The sequence below is a fragment of the Lipophrys pholis genome, assembly GCF_963383615.2.
Source record: "Lipophrys pholis genome assembly, chromosome: 5".
Taxonomy (NCBI): Eukaryota; Metazoa; Chordata; class Actinopteri; order Blenniiformes; family Blenniidae; genus Lipophrys; species Lipophrys pholis.
In genome coordinates, this window is record NC_137628.1 from 4,769,135 (window position 1) to 4,791,848 (window position 22,714).

The 22,714-nt window shown below is 43.2% G+C and overlaps 3 protein-coding genes across 5 annotated transcripts in view; 1 reads left to right on the forward strand and 2 right to left on the reverse strand.

Annotated features, from left to right (window-relative positions):
• Positions 1-8,514, forward strand: part of pdcd11 (programmed cell death 11) — a 35,787-nt gene extending 27,273 nt beyond the window's left edge. For both annotated transcript variants that reach the window (XM_080462859.1, XM_080462860.1), the window contains exons 21-36: positions 223-285; positions 453-546; positions 797-886; positions 986-1,088; positions 1,910-2,087; positions 2,846-2,902; positions 2,987-3,106; positions 3,222-3,344; positions 3,432-3,615; positions 3,736-3,870; positions 3,947-4,093; positions 4,178-4,428; positions 5,150-5,318; positions 5,457-5,610; positions 6,149-6,314; positions 8,022-8,514. In XM_080462859.1, the coding sequence (XP_080318985.1) occupies positions 223-285; positions 453-546; positions 797-886; positions 986-1,088; positions 1,910-2,087; positions 2,846-2,902; positions 2,987-3,106; positions 3,222-3,344; positions 3,432-3,615; positions 3,736-3,870; positions 3,947-4,093; positions 4,178-4,428; positions 5,150-5,318; positions 5,457-5,610; positions 6,149-6,314; positions 8,022-8,193 (2,206 nt within the window). In that variant the 3' untranslated portion in view covers positions 8,194-8,514. The remainder of the gene's footprint in view (positions 1-222; positions 286-452; positions 547-796; positions 887-985; positions 1,089-1,909; positions 2,088-2,845; positions 2,903-2,986; positions 3,107-3,221; positions 3,345-3,431; positions 3,616-3,735; positions 3,871-3,946; positions 4,094-4,177; positions 4,429-5,149; positions 5,319-5,456; positions 5,611-6,148; positions 6,315-8,021) is intronic.
• On the reverse strand, positions 8,507-16,609 carry LOC308109360 (RING finger protein 122). Of its 2 annotated transcripts, none has more exons than XM_080462870.1 (7): positions 15,890-16,609; positions 15,343-15,716; positions 13,421-13,577; positions 12,076-12,118; positions 11,582-11,623; positions 10,928-11,010; positions 8,507-9,424 (listed from the first exon to the last, which is right to left on the reverse strand). In XM_080462870.1, the coding sequence occupies exons 2-7, from the start codon at positions 15,365-15,367 to the stop codon at positions 9,304-9,306; spliced, it is 471 nt and encodes a 156-aa protein (XP_080318996.1). In that variant the 5' UTR covers positions 15,368-15,716; positions 15,890-16,609; the 3' UTR covers positions 8,507-9,303. The 2 variants fall into 2 exon arrangements, with proteins under 2 accessions (XP_080318996.1, XP_080318997.1); XM_080462871.1 differs by having other exon boundaries at positions 13,421-13,574; positions 15,890-16,578.
• Positions 16,610-16,913: 304 nt separating this feature from the next.
• calhm1b (calcium homeostasis modulator 1b) lies at positions 16,914-22,314 on the reverse strand. The gene is made up of 3 exons (XM_080462866.1): positions 22,168-22,314; positions 20,868-21,458; positions 16,914-19,085 (listed from the first exon to the last, which is right to left on the reverse strand). The coding sequence occupies exons 2-3, from the start codon at positions 21,411-21,413 to the stop codon at positions 18,576-18,578; spliced, it is 1,056 nt and encodes a 351-aa protein (XP_080318992.1). The 5' UTR covers positions 21,414-21,458; positions 22,168-22,314; the 3' UTR covers positions 16,914-18,575.
• Positions 22,315-22,714: the final 400 nt, after the last annotated feature.

The following is a 22,714-nucleotide window of genomic DNA, read 5'->3' on the forward strand; positions in this document are numbered from 1 at the left end:
AGTTGCACATATATATATTCTTTATCCCAGCATCCAACTGGAGCTGATGTATATTTTTTATGAACTGAATTTACAATAAAACATGAGCAAGTGTAGCCCATTCTCACTGACAGACTGTTTTTATGACATGTAAAGCCTTTAAGAGTCGTCATTCTGATGAGTTTTCCATTTTTTTAATAACTTCTATTGAGTTTAAAACAAAATTGTGTGCATTTCTTTCAGATTCTTACCATTCTCCCATCCTAAATTTAAATTCACGATCTCGGAGCTCACCCTCATCCCCAGGTAACTGTGTATGCTGAATTTATTTGTTTTTATTAAATGCATCTTGGAAACCTTAATATTCAACCCCGCTGTAAAACGATTATTCTCTTTTCGAGGTCTGAGCCGAGTCTCTGAGGAAAACGTGTGTATTAGAGGAAAAATTATCTATTTTCTTTTTCTTTCTGAAGCAAACTGGAGAACAGTGAGTTCAAATCGGTAGCGACAAAAGAAAAACTGAGCCACCTCAAGGTCGGAGAGGAAATTACATGCTTTGTATCAAAGGTGAGTTTTGGGAATTGTATGTTTTTGTCTTGTTTTTCAAATTTAGCATTTTTCTTTATTTACAAATGAAAAGCGACTTCATAGGAACACAGTCGGTTATTGAAATGTGTGGACAGAAAATCTACCTTACGGTTACTTTAGTGTTAATTCATATGACTTTTTTTCTGTATTATGAGTATTTTTCTAATATTTTGAAAAGAGACCTGTGTCAGTTGAATATTTGCCCACACAAACTTGTTTCCATCTGCAGTTTCATCCTGATAGGAAGTGTTTGGAGGTCACCACTGATCCCAGCATGACCGGGACGGTCGATCTGCTGGCCATGATCAAAGATGCAAAAGTACGTTGGTGGAAAGCAGCTCATGATGTCGCAGGATTTCGGATTCGGCTTTAACAGAAAACCAGATTTGAAAGATTTACTTCTGAATCATGCTTTCAGGACGCAGGCCACCCGGAGAAGCTGTACAGGCAGGGCCAAGCCGTCCGAGCTAAAGTGGTGGAATTGAGTTTCAAGCCTCATCGCTTCATGCTGTCACTCACAGGTAGCAACACATCTCACAATCAGGTGTTTTATGTAGAGTTTAGAACATAGTTTTAGGCAGAAATTGGTGTTTTAGGTGTCCATCCCTGTAGTTGACACGTTGCTTCTACCTGCACCTGTAGACTCTGAAATAGTTTCTGTTATCCTCTTATTAATTTTTAATTGAATATTGGATCTTGTTATCTGCATGCCACCTATAGCTCGGTCCCAAGGCCATAGTGTGTCACAGTCGCACATAATTCATTTGGGGAGGGAACAAGCATGATTGTCAATACTGATATCAAAATCAACATTTTCATAATAAAGAATATTTCAGTCTTCAATAAAAAAAACGTCAGCGATGTACAGATATCCAAACGTGTCAACATTTTTGAAATTAAAAATGAGATAGATCATAGGTCCATAGAATCAGTCTCACCTGTGTGGATTCTGCATATGTATAATTCCTCAGCATCCTGGGAGAGGAAATTGTGTTAATTGTGGTACCAATCGACGAATCACGTTGCTCCTTCCAGGGCGTAATACAAAACCGGAAGTCAGTTGCGAGTTGTGTACACAAGCCGATAAGTCGCTATATTTTGGCGAAAAAAGATGGCTTTAGGCAAAATTAGACGGTCACAAGAGGTGATGGACATCATACACATATTTTAGAGGCTTTGAGCAACACGTCCGCCGTTTTTTTGTCCGTCTTTTCCGAAAATTGACCGGCCAAATGGCTCGCTGCCTAAAACCATGGTGTAGGATGCGTTTACTGACTGTCAACAAACAGCCGATTAGAAAAGTGTCACAAACTTTTATGTGAAACCTTGTTTTCTCTCTCAGACGTTTATAAGCTGGTGAAAGGCAGCGTGACGTTGGGGATGGTGGCCAGTGTTCTGCCACAGATCGGCCTCCTAGTTAAACTTCCCTTCGGCTGCATGGGAACAGTCGCCGTCACCGACCTGGCTGACGCCTACAAGCCCAACCCTCTGGAGGCGTTCAGCAAAGATCAGATACTCAGGTCAGTGGATAAATCTCCTTTCTGTTTTTCTCATGTATCAACATTGATTGTGTCTAATTATACTTTAACAATTATTTCAATCTGCAGCTCCAGTTAAAAAAAATCTAATTCACCCTCATCACTTGTCCTGAAGTTTTTTTGTTTTTTCACTTGTTTTCTTTAGAATTATTGCAGTGTTGATGCCCTATTGTTTATTATTCTGAAGTAACACACGTTTTTAAGCAAGCCGTGACCTTTTCCTCTCACTCAGGCTCATTTCCTGACATTTAGGTCGAAAACATGACAAGAAATTGAATGACCATTGTTTTTACAGAAACGTGTGATTCTTAGACGAATACATGAAGCCAGCTGCAGATCCCAGAGTTAAGAAAGGTTGCGAAACTAAACTTTGAGACGTGTTGGAGAATTTCTGTGTTTACTTTTGCAGAAAAAATGCTTGAACTACATTTAATTTAAAGCTTTGTTGTCTGCTTTCTTCTCACTTATAGACTTTATTTTAAGCTGTTTAAGCAAGTAGAAAATGCACATCTATTTATCTTTTCATTAAATATTTGGGACCTGCAGCAGAGTTCTCATACAAAGAAAATTCCGGACATGTTTAAAAAAACAAAAGAAAAGCTGATCTGAAAGGTTCCAACACTCCCTGGGATTATATCCAGGATTGTAACTTGTCTCAGCTGCAACAAGAGACTCTGCCCTCTTGACTCTTCCATGAAACACACTTTGTTTAAAGTTCCTGCCTGATTTTCTGTCCTCAGATGTTACCTCCTAGAAAACGAGAAGGGCAAGTGGCAACTGTCCCTGCGTCCATCGAGGTGAGAGAGGGCGTCATTTCAAATCATTGCATTTGTGACTTTTTAATCAGAGATTATGTATCTTAATACGACATGCTCGTCCAGGATAAACCCGCAAGCCAAGCCGGCAAAAGACCCGGAAGTTTTTTCTGTCCACGCGCTGAAGGTGGGCCAGATCATCCGAGGCTTTATCAGATCTGTGAGCGAACAGGGAGTCTTCATCAGGTAACTGAGAACTTCACCCGGCACAACACACACAAAGCTGAAACTGCAAAGTTTGATTGTTTTGGAAAGATTCCACCGGCTAACGTCACATCTGTTCTCCACCTTTCACCTCCAGGCTTTCAAGAAGCATCACAGGAAGAGCACAACTTCAGCAGTCCACCAAGTACTTTGTCACCAACCACAAAGTGCTGTCAGCTCACCTGCCCGCTAACAGCCTGGTCACCACCAAAATCCTCAGGTACGATGGAGCTTCAGGCTGCAGCCGCTTGTGGCGCTTCACAGTCTTTGTGGAGTCTTCAGTGCATCGTTCTGTTTCCGTCCTCAGTATTGACATCGAGGAGGAGTTTGTGGATCTCTCCCTGCTCCCTCTGGACACCGGGAAGCCGGACGTCCTTCCAGACTCTCTGGGTCTGCCGCTGCGACTCGTCGACGAGGAGAAGAAGAAACACGATCTCAAGAAGAGCAAGAAGCGCAGCCTGTCTGAGAGCGAGCCGGTAACCCCAGCGCTGGTATCCATTTTTCCTTTCTCACAGAGCATTTTCCATTGCATACTAAATACTCAGACCTTTTATGTAAATCCATCATTTACTGTATCATGTCTTAATCCTTCATCTTGTTTAACTTTCCAGAAAAAAACCGATTCCAAAAACCCAAAGAAGAAGAAAAAGAAGGAAGCAAAGAAATCGAGGACCGATGATAATGACAGCGGAGTGGAGGTGTATTTCAGAGAAGAGGAGGATAAAGACAAAGCCAAACTTGCCACAGTAAGTTTTATCCTCCCTGGAAAACTCTTCATTACAAGCAAGTCTGAAACCTTGTTTTCCTCTCGCTCGCTGTCAGCAGCCTCCACCCGGCTCAGCCGGTCCTTCCAGACTGCAGGTCGCAGCCAGCTTCTCCTGGGACGTGGGGCTCAGTTCGCTCAAACCGGCCTCAGCCGCGCAGGACAGAGACTCCAGTGACGGAGAGGAGCAAGAAGAAAGCGCCAAGGTGAGACGTTCGTAAAGGAGCATCCTCTGCATGACCCGAATGACCCGTTACAGCTTCCTTAATCTGCCCCGTCTCACCTGACAGTCCCAGAAGAAGTCTCGCCACGAGGTGGAGCAGGAGGACAAGGCTGTGGAAAAAGCTCTGGTCCAGCGGGAAATGGAGCTGATGGATCCGAACCTGCGGCCGGAGGACGCGACCGCCTTTGAACGGCTGCTGCTGGCGTCGCCCAACAGCTCGCTGCTTTGGCTCCAGTATATGGCTCACCACCTGCAGGCCACGCAGATCGAACAGGCCCGGGCCGTGGCTGAGAGGGCCCTCAAAACCATTTCCTTCAGGTAACGCACTGGAGAGCACATGCACTCAGGTCAACGTCGTAAAAACCTCACGTGTTTAAAAAAAAAGTTTGTGAGGGGTGGACATGGATACATGCCAGGAATTTTTGGAAATAAGAACAATACAAAAAATTATACTTTTTTTTAACTATTATAACTAAAAGCTTTAATTTGGTCCAGAAGATGAGATGATCCTGCAGGAATGTGACGGCTGTGACATATATGTCAGACATGGATATCTCAATGATTCTCCTGTGATGTTGTTTTAAAAAGTTATTTAAAAGATGCCAGTGTGAAGCTCAAATACTTTCACGTCGGTGCAGCATAAAGGGAAAAGAGGTTTGTTTATTTTACATGTCTTATTTCCAATGCTTTTGGTTTTTACAAGGGATTAATGCAAAAAAAAAAAAAGGGAGGGGTAAATTGAGTTCAAAACTAATATCTATTTTATTGAAAGACATGATCGATATCAAAATGAGCTCGTGAAAAATCCGTAATGTATTCATTTTTTTTTTTTTATTTCTATTGTGCCAAATAAAACGCAGTGATTTCAGTCGGTTGTGTTTAGCCCCTGGGGAAACTGCTCGTCACTTTAGTTTCATATTAAATCCTGTTGCAGTTCCTGACAATGACTCCCAGGCTCTCTGGGTTCCTCTCTGATTCCTGTGAATCCAAAGTTGGGCCAGAAGTTTAAATGTGTTGAACTGCATCCTGTGCCGGTCAGGGAGGAGCAGGAGAAGCTGAACGTGTGGGTGGCCCTACTGAACCTGGAGAACATGTACGGCACCCCGGAGACTCTCCGGAAGGTGTTCGATCGGGCCGTGCAGTTCTGCGAGCCCATGCCGGTGTACCAGCAGCTGGCTGACATCTACGCCAAGTCAGACAAAACCAAGGTGCGGAAACGTTTCTCTCGGAGCCCACTTACCAATATCTTTGCTCTACAATTTGATATATTTCTCTGTTCTTCCAGTACATGTTTTTTTTTTTTGGTTGTTTTTTTTTTCTTCTCACGGTTTGTATTTGTCCTCCAGGAGGCAGAGGGCCTGTACAAAACCATGGTGAAGCGTTTCCGTCAGAATAAATCGGTGTGGCTGAGCTACGGGACGTTCCTCCTCCAGCAGGGTCAGAGCGACGCTGCCAGCGCTCTCCTACAGAGGGCGCTAAACAGCCTACCCAGCAAAGAAAGTAAGATGGCCTGTTCAGACTTGCAGGCTTTGAAGCTGTGTGCATACTCGCCATGTTTGATCCATTACCGCGTTGCATTGGAGGAGTGAGAACGTTATTAATTGAACCATAGAGGATGCCTCGGGCAGCCACTCAGGTCACGTCGCAAGTGTAGCTGAAGAGGTGAAGGGCGTCTAACACTGCAGTCTCTTTATTTACTGTGAGCAGTTGTACTGCAGCTGTTTTTGCCTCTTTGACACATTCTAAAGCAGCTGTGAGGCAGGAGTATGAACCGTCACACTGTCATGCAGCCTCGTCATGAAAATCAGGATTTGATAAGATCAGATATTTTTTAACATTTTATTTAAATCACATGTCATAAAGAATCTGCATGAAAGGTGTGACTTTATAACTATAACTGACTATGGTGTTTAGATGTGAATTCTATTCTTTTTTTATAATATAATTGCTTATCTTGAAATGTAATGTATGATCAGTGGAGCCATTCAGACTTCCTGATCACTGATATGAATCTGTTTCTATTGTCGTCCCTCCTCAGGCGTCGACGTCATCACCAAGTTTGCTCAGCTGGAGTTTCGTTACGGCGATGCAGAGAAAGGCCGTAACATGTTCGACAAAGTCCTGACGAGCTACCCGAAACGCACCGACCTGTGGTCAGTTTTTATCGACCTGATGGTCAAACATGGCTCGCAGAAGGAAGTCAGGTAAACAAAAGCTCCTCACTCCGTTTGGGTTGCTCTCATTTTGATTAATATTAAAAAATAGGGGGGGGGTATAAACTCATACCAAACCCAACCTTCAGACAGTGAAAGAACAGTACCGACACAGTACTGCAGTAAGAAAAACTCCAGAACCGCATTTTAATCACAATAGCAGTAATTTCGCTAATTTTGCCTGCATCAAATATCAAACAATTAAGTATGTAAAAGTCACATTTTGGCTATTTGTTTGGAACACAAGATGATGAAGCATTTATCTCTGTAAAGAAATGTAGATCAAAAAAGTTTTATATGGACTGAAACTTTAGCCATTTTCAGTCGATAGTTATGATCTCAGTCGTAGGAAACAGAATTACGTATTGTTGATAAATATATATAAACATTCAAAAACACCCTAAAGCAACATATAAAGCAAATAAACCACTGTCATGACTGCATTGGAGTAGTTTTGGATATTTTCTAGTTAGATAAGCTGGGTTGTCCTGTGTTGCAAAACCAGTTTATACCACTAGATGGTGAAGTGAGTCATTGTAGTAAACTGTTAAAAAATCTGCAATGACATGCCAGAATTCTTTAACTCTTACACCACATGTTTGTTTTTGAGCCACTAGTCAGTGCTTTTGGTTGTTTTAGTAATGAAATCAAACACATGTGCAGCAGAGCACAACATGTTAAACATTAACAATGGGAGAACACAGACATTGGTATGGACAGACGACCAAATCGGATTGTTCTTACGGTGACTGTCAACTGTAAAACTACCAAGTTCCTGGAGAATAAGGACTGGAAGTCATGGCACTCTGGAGGAAAACATTGTTATTATTGTCCATCTACCGTGCATGTGCAGAACAACTATTTACAGCCGTGGTGCACACGCGCAATAGCAGCATATCTGAAAAGTTGTTTACCCCCATTTCCACGGAGACTCAGGTCCCGTCCAGATGAGCCAAAATTATCTTTTTTTTTCTCCCGGGCCGTTCTTGAAAAGTGTCCCATCCACACGGCACCATAAAAATGACTCAAAACAATGTAGTCCATATGCCAGGCTTACAGGTGGCGCTGTAACTCTGCCACAGAAATTCACCAAAAACGGAGAAGACGACACGGCGCATGGTCATAGTGGACTAAATAGCATCAGTAGCTTCTGCAGCATGACCTGAAGCATGTAGTCCGCCATTGTTGTTGTCGTTAAGTGACATTGCAGAGAGCTTCGCGGGGTTATTGGGTCGGTGACGTCTTTTTTTTTTTCTTTTTTTTTTAGCAAATGTTCGTCTTGCTCATCAACATGGCAGCGTTTTCAAATTTCTCCACTCTCGAACCCATTCTCAAAAAGAAAAAAAGAAATATAAATTCCGGCTCCTAAAAGGCAGCGCCATGTGGATGACCGGCCAAAAACGATGCAGTTTTATGAAATGGTGCTGTCGTGTGGACAGGGCCTGAGTCGGAGCGTTTTCAAAAAGATCCACCTTGGAAGCCAGTTTCAAAAAGCTGCGTTTTCAGTGTCTCCGAGCCACGTTGTCGTGTGAACGGAACCCAGAAACACAATGAAGTTTTGCATTTTCACTTAAGACTGACGACTTTTAAGAAGTGCATCTTCAAGTACCAGTGAATTATAATCCCAGAGCACACAAATTGCAATAACTGTTTTTGTAACCAGTCACTTCCACACGTGCTCTTCTCTAACTCTTGCAGGGCGCTCTTCGATCGAGTCATCCACCTGAGCGTCTCGGCTAAGAAAATCAAGTTCTTCTTCAAGCGCTACCTGGAGTATGAGAAGAAACACGGCACTCCTCAGAGCATCCAGGTGGTCAAAGAAAAAGCCGTGGAGTTTGTGGAAGCTAAAGGCACCGAGGCCGCCTGCTGAGGAGCGAATGTACGCGTTGAGGCGATCGGGTCGAGTTAGATTGATGCGTGCTTCATCACACGCTCGCGTGGCTTCCTCTTCTAAACTACCTTCGCTTCCGATGCTTTTATTTTTTTTAAATTTCCATGTGAACTATTGACCTGCAAGTCTTCGTCACAGCAGGCATTGTAAAGTACGTCTATAAAAGTGGAAAAACAAACTTGTATGTAACATTTCATCAACTTGCATTTCTACACCTTTTTGTAAAACAATGTGTGTGAGCTGAGGAGGGATGGACTGACTATTGTGTCACTTTGAATAAATCAACACCATTACAATACATTACGTGACGCTTTATTTAAAATACAAAAAAAACAATATATAGGGAGACATTACGTACAATACATACGGGCAAGACTAGTTTTCTATCAGTCTCTTCTTTAAAGGAAAAGGGCCTGGGGACACAATCAGTAACAGTATTGTCAATTGAAATCATCATGGTTGTAATCCGGCTGGTTCTTTGTTGCGGCCGGAGCGTGCGGCTACCTGCTAGGGCGTTTCACCTACGTTGGCAGTATTGACGATGCGTGTGTGGCACGGGGTTATAGGGTGATCAACATGGTTTGTGCTGGCTGTATTGGTAACACCCCCTGAGATATTAGAGGTTTCCATACTGATCCTTGTGTTCTGATGTCCTGCTCAATGCCTGTATGGTAGCTTGTCTCTGGCAGTGCTGCACAATTCGTCCAGTGACGATGGCAATGAAGTCCGGCTCTCTAATGCGCCTCCTGTTTTTTTTTTTTGTTGTTGTTGGGGTGAACAGTGCAACATGGAAGTAAAACTAGGAGCATTTATAATTTTTTTTTTTTAAATGGGGAAGAAAAAAAAATCCCTATTCATTCACTCTCTCGTCTGGCTGTTCTGACCAACACATGTCTGTGTTACTGATATCCAATTCTCATGGAGGCATATTGCTCAAAAGTCAGCAGCAGCAGCGCTGCAGCTTGGGATCATTAACAACATTTCCTGTGAGATGTCTTTGATAGATGACCGCTGTCCATCATCTCTAGTGTATTTGATGTTTTGAGTTTTCTTGTGGAGGAGCTCGGTGCCTTCGTCCCCAGCACCGTCTCACACTTCCTCGGGGTCCATGGGACCCTCGGCACCCTGGGGAGCGTCTGTGTGGAGCCGCAGGATGGGCTTGTTGCACATCGGGCAAACGCTGCGAATCTCCAGCCACTTGAGCAGGCACCTGGCAAAAAAAAAAAATATATAAGTATAACACTGCACTGCATGCTCGGTAATCTACTATTGGGAACTAATTAGATAAAAGAAACTGTCAGCCGGACTCCATCCAGAAACTTCTGAGAGCTCAATGATTGGAGCCGACTCCTGTCTGAGTGCTGATATTGGATTTCTAAACAGACTATTACACAACATTATAATTAAAGCTAATCTTTAACCTTTGTCCTCTGAGCGAGTTTTGGCATTTATGGGCCAGACGAACAGTTTTAAAAGTTGCAGGAAAACAAATTTAAATGACCGAATCTGAGGATTCAATGAGTAGCGTGCATGATTCAAACTGGATAGGTTACCAGGAATGTGCACGCATAACAGTGGCAGGGAAAAACACTGATAAAGTTAACTGAATTCTGACAACCTTGATTTCTCATCACTGCAGACAAAACTAAAGACAAGAAACTATAAATAATCATTTTCAGGGCTGGATTGAGTAATGAGAATTTATACCCAGGTAAATAACTACTGCTACATAGCTTTAACTTAAGTAAAACCCAAAGCTACTTTAAGCCTCCTTTTAGTTTGATTATATGGCTGTTGAATTTTCTAAAAATGGCAATAAATAAGTGTTACTCTACTTTTAACAGTTCAGACAAGCTTGGTGAATCATTATTTAGATGCACAAATCCTGTGGGCCACCATAATAACTAGTTCACGCAGTGCAGAGCTCTGTTTTTATGGCCGTTTAGGAATTTTGTAGTTATCATAAACAGTCAAAGAGAAGTATGCGGTGACATGATGGGAACAAAAACCTTCATTGCTTAGTCATTAAATCCAAGTTACGAACACACAACATCTCTCAAGAAACTGTTTTAAAATAAACAATGGCTACAAAAAATGCAGATGAGTGAATTAGTCATATGAATGTCACTTCAAATTGTGGGCGGAGCCACAATCTGAAATCTTTTCAAAGTAGCAATGATTACATGGGGTAAACTACTCTGTAATATTACTTACTTAAAAAGATTACTCATAAAGGTACAAGAACCCGAAAATAAGAGGCCATCCAACCCCTTTACACGGCACTCACTGAAGTATTGAGAAAGGGAAAATTTCACCAATTTTGTGCAATAAACAATTAATTAAACAAAAATGTCAAAATGTACAATTGACCAAAATGGCATCACAGTTTATAGATCGAAATTCTCTAAATAGGCTCAAATTTTCACTGGATGTCCAGATATCCTATTGGAAAAATATATTTTGTTTAACAATCACTGCAAATGCAGATGAGGTAAATTAGGGATCATAATAAAAAAATGTATATATATATATATAGGATCTGTGCTGTCGTTTCCATTTAACTGTAGTGTAATTCTCCTATGCCAATCACACAGGGATACATTTTCCTTTTCACTTCTCACATAACTCGACAGGAAAGCAAGTAAGCCAAGCTATAATGTTAAAAAGAAAAAAGAGAGAGTACTCTTGTGCCTCTCGGTGTCGCAACACTCACTTCTTGTGAAATGCGTGTGAGCACGGACACACTCCCAGCTCGTCTCGAGTCCTGAACTCCTCCAGACACACTGCACAGGTTTGCTGCACAGGAAACCAAACAGAACGCACAGTGAGGTGAGCTGATTACACGTGTGTCTCTGAGAGCGGGTTTGATCCGCTGCAGTGCCGTGACCACGGGTAGCTGGTAAATTATGGTCATCTGACTGTAAAACACAGGTATTGCCACATTCTGCTTTCACTCTAATTATGCTTCGGAGCAATAACAGCATTTCAAACTCGATAAGAGAAATCAGATGCTGAATGTACGTCACATTTATTTCTAACGCCTTGATGAAATAAAAATAAAAAAAGAACTTTTGAGAGGCAGTTCTTTTTTAAGAATCACAACAGAGAGCAGTGATCTTTTTTTCATAATGCATTTTGAATGAGTGTGGTTATTCTTGGGAGTCCTACATCCTGCAGGCACTCTCGCACTGACATCTTTTATTTTTTTAAAGATATTTTCAGGACGTCTCCACACCGAGTAGGTGCAGCTTGCTAATCACGTCCACTGTGAGACGGTGTGGGTGAAAATGAGATTATAGACTCCCCAGTGTTTCTACCCAAACATGTATGTGTCGTGTGGAAGCTTTTTGCAGACAAAGACACTCACTCCAAGAAGGCTCAGTTTCTTGCTCGCGCCCTTCAGCACCACCTACAGCAGAGAGAGGAGAGAAGCATTTTACAGGGGAGAAAAAAACAAAACAACCAACAGCATTATGAATGTGATGTTCCAACATAACAGAAAAGCAGCGGAGCAAAAAAAAACCCAAAACACTTCAGGTGTTTTTCGGTGTTACTGGATCATCTTGAAAAACAGCCGCGTGCACTACAAGTCATCATGAGCATCCAGTGGAAGCAGTTTAACCTTCCCCGAGGTTTAAGACGTCCACACGCCACGCTGTCGAACTCTGCTGCCCGCTCATTTTCTGAAGCTTTTCCCTCCCTGCGTTTTTAAAAACCCGAGTGGAGGTAAAGGGCTCCAGGGTGGATTCAAGGTCGGCTATAAACGGCCGGCGTGAGATGCTGCGCTGGTATTTATAACGTGCCTCATTTGCTGGCGTTAACATGTGCGACCCACAGCGGCAAAACACCGCAGCGACGTACCTCATTGTAGCTGAACTGCTCCCTGGTTCCTTGTTGTTTCAACCTGGGAGACACACGGGCACAACGGTGTTAATGAAGACGTGACTGTCGTAACAACAGCGACTCAGGTCAGGGCGGGGGAAACCTCTTCAAGAGCGTGCAAAGTTCGCCTGCATGCACAGCTTGTTAAATTTGTACCGCGGCAGTTTCGCTCCTAAATGTTGACAGGGTTCACATTTAACTGGGCACTTCAGCGTAGTGAGGTGTTCTGAAAGTTCACAGCAGCGTATCAGGAGTTGTTTTGTTCTTTTTATGGCGGTGCTCCACTTGACACAAAATATCATAATTCAATTTGATTTGATTTAATTTCTATAGTGTCAAATACACCACAGTTATTTCAAAGTGTTTTTACAGGGAGAAAACAACAATTCCACATGAGCAAGCATAAAAACTTCTTTTGAGCAGGAAGAAACCTGCAAAACCAGGTTGACAGGTGGAGACTTTCTCTTGTTCCGGTTGGGGTTAATATTCTCATAACATGGTTAAACACAAACTTTGTCAGCAGATCGAGCACACAATCACACAGAGCAGTACAGGTAATCCTCTAAAGAAGTGTTCAGTATTTCATATCCGGCTTTTGCAGTGAAGCCAAACAGTCTGGACACTTCTACAACAGGAAGTTTCTCCAGATCTTCAAATCCTATGAAGTGTGTTATGTTCAGAGCAGAGACACACCCTTCAGCCTCTCATGTGATCTGCGGCACCCCCCGGGGGGGCAAAACCTCAGGTTGGTCGAGATTAATCAGTCACTAAACTCTGCAGTGTGGCGCAACTGCAGAATCAGTAAACAAAGCTGATAGGAGCACAGACTGTGAATTAAAATAAAAGAAAGAAAAAAAAAAAACAGTACCCACAATGACTTCAGAAGCTATAACTTTGATTATTATCACCGACTTTGTCATGCAACAGGAATTTAATCTGCTGTTCAGTGAATCAAGATGTTCTGCGGCTGAAATTGTTTAAATACTTCTTCAAATATGTTATTTTTCTTTTCAAGTTTTCTTTCTCTTGCAGAATGTAAAAAAAAAAAAAGAATTAAAAAAAATGCATGTTGCAATACTCAAAATATAGAAGCACGAACGTGCTATTAATTAGTTTTTAACAATTATAAATTCGGATGTCACAACTTTGGCAGCTCTGCGGGGAATCGCTGCATAAATTTGCATCCCGAACACCGGAATCGATGCGGCATCAATATGTGACGATGTGGCTCATTACCGAGGCAGTTTGGGATTATTTTAACCTGCTGTGGCTCTGTGTGCCGCGACGCTCGTTTCCCTGAACTTCAGGAGACCTGTCCACATACCTGAAAAGGTAGCAGCAGAAAATGAGGCTGAGCATGAAGACGAAGAGGCCGATGCCCAGCACGATGACATAGACGTTGAGCGGGAGGTGATAGATGTCAGACGTCATGGTGCAGTCTTGTTCAAGGTTTCGAGGACTCAAACCGCACATGCATCCTGCTGGGAACAGGTTGAGAACAGAGATTAGCAAAACTGTCACGCCGTGGAAGAAAAGGTCAAATGTGTCACCTCAAGTTTAAGAAGTCATAAATCTTCATTTCTTGTGTTTGGAGACGAGTAGAAAATGCAAAACCCTCTGTTCTCTTTATGGGCACCTACAGTTCAAATTTGTTAACAGATGCTGCTTTATAACTTGCTTGTTTACTTTCCAATTCTATTCACCCATGTTAAAAATACCAAGCATACAGTAATTAACATCGGCCGTTTTGGGTCTATACCGGTGGCACAAACACCACACTGTGTGATTCGTTCAGGTAATTGCTTTGTTATGAGTGCAGACAGCAGTTAAACGTGCACGTCATGTCCCCTTGAAAGGAAGAAGACGTGAGCCACGTTTATTATTTGCAAACTGTAAACACGGCGTTATGAACGTGCGCTGAAGGGAGACACAAACCACCAAGGACGCACAGGCAGCATAACAATCCACATCTTGCGGGCAAAAACAGCCCCGACAGATCAACAATGACCTCTCTACACGAGACCTCATCAAAACTGGTTCAAATCCTCACTTTCGCTCATTTTCTTCCCTCCTTCTCACAGGACAAAATGTCCACTTGCTGCCGAACACATCCCACTCGTGAGCAGGTGCCATGGTAAACACATAAGCAGTGTTATTCACCACACCTGTCCCCGTGTTCCTAATGTTATGGCTGATCGGTGTGGGAGTGCTGTTGATCATTAACTAGAGCGTGGAGCAAACGGCTCCAGCAGCCCTCGAGTCTGACGGTGGATTCATGTGGCACTCTGCTGCGTCTCCACGAGCTCGGGAGACCAACAGACAGTGTCAAACACTTGACGGGGGCCTAATTGTAATAATTGGTTGGTTGGATGCAGGTGTGTCGAGGGAGCGGCGACTCGCGCTGCGGTGGCAACTGGGACGCTGGTAGGATTGTGCGTTAATTGGCTGTGAACAAGACAAACATGAAGGACAGACACCACTTCCGCCACATCGCCATCTGTTCCACACACACTCGGTAGAGGTGGTGTGTGTGTGTGTGTGTGTGTGTGTGTGTGTGTGTGTGTGTGTGTGTGTGTGTGTGTGTGTGTGTGTGTGTGTGTGTGTGTGTGTGTGTGTGTGTGTGTGTGTCAGCACTGGGGGGATGGAGGCCTATCTGATACTGATTGAAATGTGTGTGTGTGTGCGTTGCAGGTGGCAGCAGGGTGGGGGTGGGAGTCAGTTAACTGGAATGAACTCTGGGGACGAGCGCCATTTGGTAAAACAATACGGGAGGAAGCCCCACTTCCACAGGACACATGTGTTCCTATTAATTTGCAGCGAGGATGCTCCTTGCCAGCCTCGAAACGTCCATGTGTCTCTCTTTACAGAGAATGAATGGGTACAGCTTGCACACTGTGGGGGGTATGGGGAGGATAATTTGACTTGGCTGGGAGTGGGGTGGGGTGGGGGGGGTTGGGGGAATTACAATAGGAGAGGCGAGGGTAGCTAGGGAAGACCTATTGTCACATAAGAAGAGAGATTTAATAATGGATCCACTAAAAAGAAATTTAATGAAATGTCCTCTAATGCAGATGTCCTGGCTGTCAAAGAAACGTGTCCTAACCTAACCCCTCAACTGAGCCTGAGGCCTCCACATGCAGGTCCAACACAAAGAGCCCACTAATCAACAAGTAACAGGAGTTACAGATTTTCGTGTTCCTATAGGAGGGGGGGGGGGGGGGTGGGGGTAGAGCACCTCTCACTTACCATTACACCATTGGAATGGTTGCATGAAATCTGATTCTGCAAGCAGCAGGAGTAAATTCAGTCAGGAGAGGCCTGGAGGAGAGCCAAACTGGTGGGCTGAAGCTTCGGACACTGAATCTGTTTTGGAGCCTGAACTCAGTCGCTCTTTTGTTGAACCAAAAAAAAACAAAAAAACACAGCGATCAAGATTTTCTCAGATCCCACAAATCCTCAAGAGGTGCTGGTGTTTTGTTTTTTTTGTTGTTGTTGTTGTTGTTGATGGCTCAGCAGTCTGTGCAGCCCAGCATTCCCCCAAAATCAGGATTAACCAGTCCGTGTTAAGATTGTGAGATTTGGGGCTGGGGTTTGAGGCAGGATGGAGACCTCATGTGGACCTGGATCCCACCACCGAGGATGTCAGGTAGATGTAGAAAAAGAGAGAGAGGAGAGACAAAGAGATCATGTTTAGCCTCTCAGACGCCTCAACACCATGTGCAATCATGGACTTGTTATTGTCAAATCTCTGCGTCTGACTCTCATCACAATGCCATAAACAGGAAATACTCACATTTTCAGCAGAGAGGGCTCCAGCAGATCTCAATGACAGCGTTCAGAATGGAAATCCTCACCCAATGGGGGCAATTATCTGACATTAATCTGTGCTTTGTCTTCCTCCTAAAGCAGCTTTTCCACAAGTCTCATCCCCCTCCTGTCTCCTCTGGTGACTCCTCTGTTGTCTCCTTGACTCCTCTGTTGTCTCCTTGTCTCCTCTGTTGTCTCCTTGACTCCTCTGGTGTCTCCTTGTCTCCTCTGGTGTCTCTTTATTGTCTCTTCAGATCCTGCAGTTATTATTGCTCCTCAGTTGAAGGAAAAAAAACAACAAAAAAAAAGAAACCTCCCTCCTCAGAAGCCCAAACAAAGTGAGGACAGCTCCATGAAGTCAACAACTGTTTTTGCTGGTGTGTGTCAGTGTGTGTGTGTGTGTGTGTGTGTGTGTGCATGTGTGTGCATGTGTGTGCATGTGTGTGAGGGGGATCCTACTCTCCCTCTAACCATCTGCTGAGAGAAAACAGGAGACAAAGACAGTGTGTGTGTCGCAGTCAGTCCTCTGTCCTCCAGCTGGCTGTGTCCTGGCTGGATCTCCCCTCCGTCAATCCTCCATGGCGCTCGGTTATGGAGAGAGAGAGAGAGTGGCTGCAGTCCTCCTTCCCTTTCCTCCCTTCGCTCCTGGGTTTGTAAACAGATCCGCGCTCATGTGACCAGCCGTTTTGCCTCGCAACTCTCCTCTGCCTGGGCCCTCCCTCCAAACCTCCCTCCTCCAATCTGCAGGCGGCAGGAAGGCAGAATGAGCCAGGCGCGCGCCAATGGGACGACTGCAAGCATGCTTATGTGTGTGTGTCTGTGTGCGCACACCTCTGTGCATGATGTGAGAGGGAGACAGGACACACACACACACATGCATAACACACACAGGCCTGCATGGCTGATGTACTGACAACCAAAACATAGCCATTTGTGGGAAGTGGAGGTCAGGAATGAAAAAAAAAACAACCCAAAAACATTCAGAAATCATACAACCTCACACAAATGCAGACCGTGATTGTATTTTTATTTTCGCAGCAGAGCATTGTTTTGATCTTTGCTTTTGTTAGATCTAATTATAAGTACTGTGCCACCGCTTTCATAGTCAAAGAACAAGAAGATCTGCAAACGACAAGATGTGAACATGACATAATAAGGAGTGGGAGACGCACAGAGAGAGGAGGGGAGGGGGGTAAAAATCACAACCGGGACAAAGACATTGCATGCAAGTCCACCCCCACACCAGCAAGGCCTCGGCTGCATATTCACAGGGGGAGAGAACAGCTGCTGGGCTACTGGGTGAAGCTGTGAGACGGTCAAAGGGGGGGAGAGCTGCTTCACTAATCCCTGGGGGCAGGGAGGAGAGACTTCAATGGGATACATGCCATTTTCATTCACGATGCCCACCTCTCCCTCCCTCCCTCCCTCCCGGCCCTGCCAGAGTAAATGACATTACTCCCGAGTACTGAGGAACAGCTGGATGGACTGCACAGATGCATGAGCCTAAATACAGGCCTTAATACACCACAGGCATTGTTGGGCGTGTGCAGGTTTCCAGAGTCATGCTGTAGCTGCAGGCCTGTGTTTTCATTGTTGGCATTAAGGGTGGTGGTTTTGGTAACTGCACACCCTCCAGGGAACGCAAGCTTTGTATCAGCGGCTCCCTGGAAGTCTACAACGAGACGAAAATGTTAACAGGACGTACATATTCGATAGTTCTTGTTGTTTTCTGTGAGTGAGACGTTAACGGGGAGCGACTGGGAGAACTACCCAGCAAAGGAAATGAGAGAAATGCAAATGCTGACCTTGTTTGCTTGGTGACATGTAAATAGTTTTGACTGCCACAACCTTTTGTTTTTGCGTAAATCGAGGGTTTGCCTGATTGCAAATTACTGTAGCATTGTAGGGAGATCAGCTCGGAACAGAAAGGACTGACCCAGTAATGCTGCACAGCGATCTCTTACTTAACTAAAACAAACATTTAATCCTCACAATGTGTCAAAGTTGTAACATTTCCTTTAACTTGCAAACAATTTTACATCACAGAGTTGACAAGCATGACACTTTTTTTTATTTTTTCTTCTGAAACTCATGTTTCAGTTTCTGTCTTGCACTGTGGGAATATTTATAACATGTCTGTGCTTGAGTGCAACACAAACATCCGGTAGTGGATCTATTGACGAGAACCCTCCAGCGTGTTGTAATGTAATTTTACTATCAGTCTCATGCAAACAGTTCTTATGGGCAGCCAGGAATGTAAAGACTTCAGGGTTTCTTTGTCAAGAGCACCGCAAAGAGCAACGTCAGACGGATTTTACAACAATGAAGAACTGAAATCAATCACAGCTGAGACAGAAGTAAAAACAACTGGTTTGGGACCACACCTATTAGATTCCACTGAGCTGCATGTGAACCATAATCCTAAACTGCATCTGTGTGATTTTAGTTTTTAAGTAAGGAATAATGTTCAAGTATTGTAAATAGCTGTGAGCTACCGTCAGTCAAACTATCACACTCACGTAAATCAAACACAGGATGACACTTATTGTGTATAACATGATTATCTTTACAAAATCCTAAAGATATGATTAACAATTACATCTGTAGCTTGGGAACACAGTCTGACTGCTAGAAAGTCCAACGGGAGTCTTTCACTTTGTCTTTGGGACTCTTCAGACCTTGCTGTAATACACTGCCCATTCCTTTTTCTCCACATCATGGGTGTGTCCCTTCACAAACCCGTTCGCCACCCCGTTGACGTTTCCATTCAGTTTCCCATTGTTTTCATCGTCCATGTGCTCCTTTCTCAGAGCTAAAGCTGGCTTACAGGTGTGCCAGTTCCACAACACCTTGTTCATATCGTCCTGGGCCCTGATGCCCAGCAGCTTCTCCTCGTCGCTCCTCTGTTTGTCTTCGTCGTCTTCTTCGTCGCTGTCGTCCCTGTGGCGGTGGTGGAGGTTCTGCATCTCCCCGCTGATGTTCTCAAAGTACTGGTGGATGCACACTTTGGCGAAGCTCTTGGCGTGCTCCTTGCAGGTCTCGTCGAACATCTTGCGCTCGATGTCGATGTAATGGGACCAGTACTTGGTTTTCAGGAAGGCAGCCTGGGTGAAGCATGGCCGGATCGCCCGGATCAGAAAGGCGGTGAAGGTCATCAAGAGCAGAAATATCCATCCACAAGCCTGCAAAACACAGATTTCAGTCAAACTATTGACTTCATGACTGACCTAAAACACTCAACATGTTTGGTATAAATCTTCAGACCTCTGTGGTCGCATTGCTGAAGTTATTTGGTCAAGTTGTCAGTTGTGTGATGCAGACAGCATTTTCAACAGCGTGCTGAGTTTCACATCTCATTACCAGAATCTGAAAATCACCAGACTTTTACAGATGTGTAACTTTAAAGCCTATAAAATTGCCCTTCAGCTGATCAAAGACCTAAATAACAGAGTGGGGATATTTTTTTTCTGAAGGACTGGAATAGGTCCCAGTTCCATGAATAATAAATTTGAAGACTCATCTAGCCCTCTAATAAGCCACCAGGAAAGGTTGAGGGAGCTCAAAGAGTTAGGAGAAATACAGTCTGAAAGGAAGGTTCAAGTCACTGCTGTCGTTGAAGAATAAAGTAAGGGGGAAAAAAATGAAATGAGCTGGAAATTAAAATTATTGAGTGGAACGACGAATGAAGCAACAGTCTGGATTTATAAAATCCTGAGGCCACGAGGTTCTTCACAACAGAAAGTCTCCAAACGGCTTAAATGAATTTGAACAGACATGTCTTTTGTAACATTCCGTTCATTTTAGGATCTAGATTTTTGTTTCAAGGGTGTGGCTCACATGGTAGAGCGGTTTGCCAGCTCACCTGGTCCATAGGTTGAAAGGTGATAAATAGAAGATAAATAGCAGAGTTCAGTTCAGTTCAGTTCAGTTCAACTCTGTTGTCCTCAGCTCCAATTCCTCACAGTACCAAAGAGACACGAGGCCTCGGGATCCCTGTCTTACTCGGCAATACTTTAACATTACTGTTTAACTTTTCATCTGTTTCATCACTTAAAACCCTTTTTATCATCTCAATAAGACAATATTGTTAGATCTCAAACAGCGAGTCCATTAGTACCCGGAACAGCATGACATGTGTGGTTCCCTGATGAGAGGACGTAATATTTGTGGGTAATTTGGGATGCCAAATACTAACAGTGCAAAGTAAAGTCAGCTTAGGGGAAAGGATGAGAGTGTGTGAGAAACTTTCATGTATTTCTTTGTAAATCACTGTGAATTGCTTTGTGTTTGGTACTCTATAAATACATTTGCTTAAATTTGAAAGATAATGGCAAGATGCTCACAACTCAATGGTTAAATCCACTTACTGATCATTCAATCCTCGTATAAACTAACAGCATTTTCAAATGAAAACCCTGAATCCTATGTAAAAAACCTGCTCATCATTTATACAATACTGTAGGTATTGTATAAATGATGAACTGGACCTTCTCGACATCCACAGAACTCTTGCATGCCATCAAAGCATACCCTTTGCCTATTGTAGTATCTATTATACCATATATCACCTCACACTGTACTGTTTTCTCTGCCCTTGTCTGTGTTCTTATTGTCACTGTTTCTCAGTACCAAGTGCTCATACTGATTTCTGTTTTGCCATCAGTGGAGCCGGTGACTTTACCACCATGCAAAAGGTGTGTGACGTCTTTTTAAAGTGACACAAAACCACAGATGGTTGTTGATGTGAGCAACATTCTGGGACAAATTGAAGTAATCCCAGATCTCCTGGTGTGAATTTTGTGAAGTTTCATAAGACAGGAAACCTACTGAGATTCTGTGGATGCAGCGATGAGCCGTTGGTGACTTCAGTGGTTTTGACAATAGTTTGGCTCAAAATGTTTTATGTTCTAACGGGTTTGAGTGAAATATCATTCACAAAACGATAAAAACTTCAGCTAAGCTACCTGTGAGATGCACTTGATGTATCGGGATGCTGCCACTCGGATTTCCTGATGCTCGAACAGATCTTTACAGGGAATCTTTGCCAGCAGCCTTATCTTCTCCGCCTCCGACATCCCTTTAAGAATGCTGTAATTCCCGAACCTGTCAAGATCCAAGTTAATGCTGAAAGCACACAGGAAGCTCTTTCCATCCATGAGTGTGACGGACACCCACACCGCGGGCGCTATCAAGGATCTCTGTGTGATGGAGCAAAACATGTAGCGCAGGATGGTGGGATCTTTCGTCCTTCTCCCGGTCGGTCTTCTCCACTCCTCCGCCAGCACCGACACATTATTGTTCAATACAAAACCCAACAAGAAGAACCATATAGGAGGGATGAAGAGCAGTCCGATCCCATAGGTGTAGTTGTATTCTGGCATGCAGGGGCAGCTGAACTCGAAGGCGGAGTACATCTGGGCACTGGCCAGCGCCATGATGCCACAGATCCCATTCATGAAAGACTCCTGGTTGGACTGGAGGAACTGGAACATCATACGAAACTTATCCATCTTGGCAGGGTTGGTGGATATTTCTTGGTTCTGATGGGGTTAATTCTGGGAAAGAAAACATGGAAGAAACTAGGGTAACTTTTTTCGCCCCAAATCTCCTTGAATGCAGTTTTCAGATAAAGATTTCTACTGATGTGTCAAATGAAGATTTAGAGGGAATCCATTGAAGGTATGATCTTCTTTGTAAGAAAAAAGCAGTTGTGATCAAATACACAAAAATATCTGATCCAACGTGAACCCGTGTAAATGTTTTCATCTGATAAATTCAGTGTATGGATGCGATGTTCTGGTTAATCTGGAAAAAAGATAAGTAGTGAATGTCTGCTCTGTTAGTATTCCATAAACTTTTCAATTAAAGAAATAGTTTAAATCAGATAAAATAGATTTCATTGAGAACATTCCACCAATTTGTCTTAAAAATGATTAATAATGTCTCAATGTTTTACTTAATGGCACAAACCATTGATTTAATAGTTGTTACTAAACGGTAAGTGATAAAAAGAAGTAATAAATGATAAATAATGAATAACTTGTGATAAACTAATGAACCAGTTACATTAAGCATTAGTTTTTTTTGTCATTAGCAATTCTATAACAATCATGTGGAAAATATCCAGTGGTACATGGTTTTTATCTCAGTGAGTTATGTTCCAATACCAGAACCAAACAAAGTGCATTAGATTGATAAAGACACCACTATACAATTACATTTCTGTGGATATTTATCAATAAGTTAAATTATAAGCACACTTACCTTTTTACTTAGGAGCTTGTGAGAGGACGAAAACCTTAAAACTATATGACGCCAGTGTCCTCAATAGATAATCTGTAGTTTTCGTTATTCTTGGTAAACATAGTAGCTTTGACTGACTGAAATGTGAGTCTCGAACTCTTTGGTTTTGTTGAGAAATTCAAAGCCGACCGCAGTATTCATCATCAGGCTCCACCCTGCACGGACACCTGCCTGTGACGTAACCGAGGATTCTCACTAAAAGTTGACTTTCTCACAAGTAAAATCCCCCAAAAGTCATCAAAATCAAACAGGTTGCTTACACATTGCTTTTCAGAATTTAATAATAATGTACTTATTCGTGATTGTAGTGTCACGTATGTGAACTTTGAGGATGCCTGATGCTCATGTGTCACTTAACAATACAGGCATGCAAACAGCCTCGAGCCATTCAAATATCAGCGGTTTCGGCTGGAAAATTTGGTTTTGTCTCAGAGGTGAGGGGTGAATTTGTTCCACCTGCCCGATCAGGACCAAATAAATAAGAGGGAAAGGTGGTTTGTGACATGCA

What these genes read in the sequence shown, in the direction of transcription:
- LOC308109360 (XM_080462870.1), bottom strand. Translation starts at nt 15,367, where the DNA reads ATGCAACCATTCCAATGGTGTAATG. An exon ending in AGAAACTGAGCCTTCTTGGA is followed by an intron (nt 11,011 to 11,581) that starts GTGAGTGTCTTT and finishes TTTCCTGTGCAG; the next exon opens with CAAACCTGTGCAGTGTGTCT. An exon ending in TCACACGCATTTCACAAGAA is followed by an intron (nt 9,425 to 10,927) that starts GTGAGTGTTGCG and finishes TTTTTTTGCCAG; the next exon opens with GTGCCTGCTCAAGTGGCTGG.
- calhm1b (XM_080462866.1), bottom strand. Translation starts at nt 21,413, where the DNA reads ATGGATAAGTTTCGTATGATGTTCCAGTTCCTCCAGTCCAACCAGGAG. An exon ending in ACATCAAGTGCATCTCACAG is followed by an intron (nt 19,086 to 20,867) that starts GTAGCTTAGCTG and finishes TGTGTTTTGCAG; the next exon opens with GCTTGTGGATGGATATTTCT.